This window comes from Triticum urartu, chromosome 1A, assembly GCF_056163025.1.
Source record: "Triticum urartu cultivar PI428250 chromosome 1A, HENAU_Tu73, whole genome shotgun sequence".
In the NCBI taxonomy this organism is placed as follows: domain Eukaryota; kingdom Viridiplantae; phylum Streptophyta; class Magnoliopsida; order Poales; family Poaceae; genus Triticum; species Triticum urartu.
In genome coordinates this window covers 531,794,249-531,800,171 of record NC_141873.1, presented here as the reverse complement: position 1 = coordinate 531,800,171, position 5,923 = coordinate 531,794,249, and the positions used below count along the sequence as shown (strand labels likewise).

The 5,923-nt window shown below is 39.6% G+C and overlaps 1 protein-coding gene across 1 annotated transcript; it reads left to right on the top strand.

Annotated features, from left to right (window-relative positions):
* Positions 1-3,319: 3,319 nt before the first annotated feature.
* Positions 3,320-5,616, top strand: LOC125528229 (uncharacterized). The gene is made up of 2 exons (XM_048692725.2): positions 3,320-3,858; positions 5,065-5,616. Exons 1-2 carry the CDS (start codon positions 3,476-3,478, stop codon positions 5,297-5,299), a joined length of 618 nt encoding a protein of 205 aa, XP_048548682.2. The 5' UTR covers positions 3,320-3,475; the 3' UTR covers positions 5,300-5,616.
* Positions 5,617-5,923: the final 307 nt, after the last annotated feature.

Genomic DNA, 5,923 nt, shown 5'->3' with positions numbered 1-5,923 from the left:
GAACTACATCAATTCTACATGCATGACGTCCGACTTCAGCATGCAACAAAGCATTTATCTACATAAGAGTCATGACATCAGTTCTATGCCATCATTAACTAGTTCATATCTTCTCAGTTTGTACGTGTATTCACATCAACAGGGAAACAGTTTGTACGTGTATCATTTTCCTCTTTCTCTGACCATGATTATTATCTAATTACTAAGGTCTCTAACCTTTCTCTCCATTTATTATTTAGGCATGATTACATGAAACTACTCTAATATATCCCCTGTTTCTTAGAACAGTTAAACCTAGATCTAGTCTCTCTGTATGTACATGTATGGGCGCCAACTCACTCTGATATGAGTTGATGTAAAAAAAGATGCCTAACACCATGATGAGTTAAGCAAAATTGATGGTTCCCTGCTCTCACTTATAAATACCACTAGATCGTTGATGACACACATTCCTGCATTTTACACCGTAATGTTAGGGATTGGTGCAAATATACATAAGGGTTTTTTCTTTGTTTAAATTGGCATTAACTAATAATATGTATATCTCTCAGTAATTTTTTGAGCTGATTTGTCGTATTGTACATGTGATGAGCTTTCTCTTCTTGTGAGTGTGTTGGGGAAGGGCATAAGAGCTGGGCTGTGTTTATTTATTTAAATGACACCAGGCTAGACTACAAAATTATGGTGGTGTTTGGATTCGATCTAAGAATTAATTGGACGACCAACTCAAAAAGAAGGAAAGAATTACATGGTCTATATGGGGCGAGTCTATGTGTTACTTTATGCGAGAAAGAAGGCCTGCAGTCGTCTGCAGGGAGCCGGTAGTGGGCCAACCCAGTAACCATGTGGTCTCGTCAAGGTGACGTCACATTTTTTTTACTTTTGTTTGTACTTCCTCTGGACCTTTTTACTCCGTACATTAGCTTTGTTTGAAGTCAAAGTTTGCTAAGTTTGACCAAATTTATATTATAAAATATTAACATCTATAACATCTAATAAATATAATATGAAAATATATTCTGAGATGGATCTAATAATAAATGTGTTGTTATGTGAATGCTAATATTTTTTTTGTATAAACTTGGTCAAAGTTGGATAAGATTGACTTCAGCCAAACCTAATATGCAGAATAAAAAGGACCAGAGGGAGTACTTTTTAATGGAACTTTCGTTTACATTTTGAAAATAACAAGTACATATACTAAGAAAAAACGTTTTAGTTAGTTTTTTTTGTAAGTGTTCACCGCACATTTAGAAAATATAAATGCAGTGTAAAAAATTGATGGCCTAACTTTTAGAAAATGTTTGTATGCGACATTTAGAAAATGATCATGCATTTAAAAATTATACATACATTTTCCAAAAAAAATGTTGTACAATGTAAAAGGAAAGTTTGTGTAATTGTGAAAAACAATGTTTTTTACAATCCAAAAAGAAATCGTATGTTACATTTAAAAACATGTTCACACATTCCAAACAAAATATTGGTGACACTAAAAAAAAATTTATCCAATGTAAGAAAAGTGTTCGCATTGTGTATCTGAATAATGTTTGGTATCATATAAGTATTTTAAAAATATTAAACACATATAAAGATGTTTTAGATGTATGCAAAAATGTATAATGTGTATGAAAAAATTAGACATAAACAATATGTTTAAAAAATATATTTGTATTTTAAAAAATTAAATGTGTATAAAATAATGTTCCTGAGGTATACAAAGAATACAATGTGGATGAAAAAAGACTAAAAATAATAAAAATACAGATAAAAACTGAAGAAACCGGTAAACCCGAGGTATGAAAATAAATGAAGAAAATCAAATGAAAAAATGGCAAAATAAAAAAAGGAAGAAAGCCAAAGAAAAAGAGATGCAAAAGTAGTGAAAAAAATCATTTAAAGAACATCCAAAGGATACGGAAATAGCTGCCTTTAGGATATTAGGCCTGGGTAGGGAAAATTTTGCTTAAGCGTTCGCATCCAAATGCCCACTCGCCGGAAACTTGTGCTAGAGGCAGTTGACGGTTAGGAAGTTCCTGGCTGGTAGCGTTCAAGAAAATCCATGTGCATCTAAAGGCCAACGACAACTAAAACCTGAAATCGAGCGGCTCTGGAGGCTAATGGTGTGAGAGAGATCCTATGGTGCCCAGTTTTACTGTTCTAAATTTTCTAAACCAAACATCAATCAACACAATAAGGATCGATCACAAGTCTTGTTTACTCAAAATTTTGTTCATGATATCTTTCAAGCAAAAAGGTTTTACCTTGATTACTTGGGGTTATCTAAATTATGTCGGGGATGGGTTGGTCGCCTAAGGTCGGAAAATGCTTTAGTTGTGAATATTGATGATTATGTGAGTATTTATTATGACTAGGAAATGGGTGCATGCTTACACTGATGTATGGCTACTTCAATTTGTTCATGATGAGCTGACCTTAAATTGTTCTGAAATTACTTGTTTTCTCTTTCATATTTTAGAGTTCTTGGTGGCTTACTATTTTCTTTGGTACCTTTTGATTTAGTTCTAGACCTTTCTAGAAATTCATGTGTCCCAGATGTTCTATTCATCATGGTTGAATTTTGCTGGTGTTTACAGTCACTTATGTTTTTTTTTTGAAATTTACTATCTCTTAACCGAGCTAAATCTCAAACTCGGTGCTAGTTATATTGCTAATGGCTTGACTCTTTATGGTCAAATTTCCAGTACTGTGTTAGTAACACTGGTAAGTACTTGTCAAGTGAAGGCATATCATAAATGAACCTAAAACCGTGCTAGTGATGTTTCCTTGTTGTTCGTAACTTGCGTGTCTTTTTATTTTGTTTTTAAATAGTTTGAATTGCTTACCACATGTGCCATGTGATAACTTACGTGTTAGTTAACCTGGTTTAAAAAAAATCACGAAATATTTATGATTTTTCCTTTTTTACAAGTCCTTGGTTTAAATCATATTTACATTTCTTCCATTCTAACTTAAAATTTCCTTTATCATGAATTTCTTAACAGAGCTACGAGTCCCTGTTCATATTTATGAGCTCTTTGTAAAATCCACGAACTTTGTTCACTTTAGACATTTTGTGTCAAAAATACTAACGAAGTTTTAGTTTTCCATAAAATGATTACAGTCATATTGAAAAATCTAATTGTATTTTTTGCAAAATACTTCCTCCGTCCTAAAATATAAGAATGTTTGTAGTTAGTGTCAAAAACGTTCTTATATTTTAGGACAGAGGGAGTAATAATCTAACTGTAAACAGATAGTCCAATTTCTAAAAACAGAGGGGAAAAACAGAGAAGTATACGTGTCTCCAGGGCCAACCGCACAAGGCTTCAGGCGGCGCGCACCGCTCTGCGCATTTGCCGACCCTTTCCAGCGTACCACGCCATCCCCCGCCACCTTCGGGAAGCCACAGCCCACACCTGTCCCCGGCCACCATCGTGCGTCTCCGGTCTCCGGCGACCATCCCCAGTTCGCCATGGCGCTCCTCCTCCCCCGCACGGCGAGGCTCGCGCTCCTCCCTGCCGGCCGGCGAGCCTACTCCTCCACCGTCGGCGCGGCGGGAGCGGGAATAACGGCGCCAGCGCCGTACGGCGGCGGGGCGCCCGCGCCGGCGCCGATGCCGAAGGCCGCGGAGTTCGTGGTGTCCAAGGTGGACGACCTGATGAACTGGGCGCGGCGGGGCTCGATCTGGCCCATGACGTTCGGCCTCGCCTGCTGCGCCGTGGAGATGATGCACGCCGGCGCCGCCCGCTACGACTTCGACCGCTTCGGCGTCATCTTCCGCCCCTCGCCGCGCCAGTCCGACTGCATGATCGTCGCCGGCACGCTCACCAACAAGATGGCGCCCGCGCTCCGCAAGTACGTATTTACGTGTCACCTCCGTCTGCCCATTTCTTCTCTTGATTGATGCACTTCGATCATCGTAAGCAGGGGACGAACATTTCTAGCCTACGAATTTGCTTTGCGCACGAATGTTTCCTCATGATTTAGGTCATGTTCCCCGATGAATCGTGTGCGATATGCTGTGCATCCTGAGCATTTGTGCACGTACATGTTGGTCTGATCGTCATGACTGCACATCACATTTTTTTTTTGCAAATATGGCCTATCACAAAATGTGTTCTGTTTTTGTTGAAAGAAGGCTAATACTCTTGTCATGTTATTTGTTCAGTTAATCAGAGAGATTGCCCCTTATTTGTTTGTCCTGTATGTCAGTCTGCTCTACAACAGGCTTATGCTGAAATCAGCCATACCATTGCGTGTATTGTTACAATTCAGTGAGCTCTTATGAACTCTGCATGTGGAAACCTAGCTAGGACAGAACTCTGAGAGAACTTTTTCATACAGATAGCTGTGCATGCTTACTACTCCCTCCGCCCCATAATATAAGTGTCGTGACAAAAATGCTCTTATATTATGGGACGGAGGGAGTAATTTACACTCTACCGCCTCCTTGCTGAAATGGGAGACCTGCATTTATATGTATCTCCTGTGTAACTTCAAATTAATTCGAGAAGATCAAACCTTAATTACGAGTAAAATATTCGCACTCCTGCACGTCATTACTCTTTTCTAAGCTGTTTCACTTGTGGTTGGTGGCTCTCTAAACATGATGTAGCACCTGTTCTAGTCCTTGAAGTCCAATTTGTCTATTTCCAGATTACAGAGACTTATTTTTGCCCGACATACTATCTCGAATTTTCGATTTGCCTTTATGGAATAAGAAAGGAACACAAACATAGTGTGACATATGCGCCTTGATTGTATGGTTACTGTAGTAAGTGGAACAGAAAGGTTCTTTTGTCCTGTATGACTTGCTTTTGGTTGATGCCAATTTTCTTGAAACGGCATAGACATGACTGTTCATTTCAATTTATCAAGGTTTATAAATTCAGATATCCCAAGAACCGAGCCACAAAAATACAGATTAGCTTAAAACCTTGTGTTCTTTTTGCAGGGGTCATTGAGTTCTTTTTTTTTCATTTTAAATAACCATTTTGTACATATGGAATTTTACTTTATCTAGATCTAGCTGATATCCTGAGCTTGATCTACTCTCGATAGGGTTTATGACCAGATGCCAGAGCCTCGGTGGGTGATCTCGATGGGCAGCTGCGCCAACGGCGGTGGATACTACCACTACTCGTACTCCGTCGTGCGTGGGTGCGACCGGATCGTTCCCGTGGACATCTACGTCCCTGGGTGCCCGCCAACAGCTGAAGCTCTCCTGTATGGCGTTCTCCAGTTGCAGAAGAAGATCAACAGGCGCAAGGATTTCCTTCACTGGTGGGAGAAGTGAATTAGCACTTTGGACCATCAGGTTCATGAAGATGCAGCTCTTCTATGTATCGTTGGAATAAGCGAAGCATGTGCTTCCTGGTCCGTGGTAATTGGTAAGTAAGTAGCTTGTGTGTGCTGGGTGGGTTCCTACCTTGCTTCACAGGCCATGAAAAAGCTACGTACTGGTGGTTGAATAGTTGATGCACCCGAGTTTGTACTGGCATATTGTATATCTGTACAGTACATGCTGGTGGTTGAACAGTAGATGCTTATGGAATTGTATGTATTCTATGCAATTGTGATAATGTACGCTGTCGGTGTTGTGTGTAGCAAATATTCCCAAAATAAGTGTCTGACAGAGGGAGTACGAGGGAAAGATGTGGCTCTACAGGTCTTCCGAATATAAATAGGCCGGAAGACAGCTGACTGAGAGTTGTGGCTCTTAGCTCTTCGATCTTAACTTCAGTAGTTCGATACTGCTTTGAAAAAGTGCCTTGGCTGACTTATTTTGGCGATTTAACCCCCTACAGGATAGTATCATGTAGTAACATGCAGTATTAATTTGATCAGAAGCTCATGCTATATATCATGATGTGCTACCAAAGTTCAGAGTCCTGTCGATAGTGTTAGATGAGTGAGCAAC

Bases quoted from the DNA above. Each gene is read 5' to 3' on its own strand.
- LOC125528229 (XM_048692725.2), top strand. From the start codon at position 3,476: ATGGCGCTCCTCCTCCCCCGCACGGCGAGGCTCGCGCTCCTCCCTGCC. The intron at 3,859-5,064 runs GTACGTATTTAC...TACTCTCGATAG, and splicing joins ATGGCGCCCGCGCTCCGCAA to GGTTTATGACCAGATGCCAG.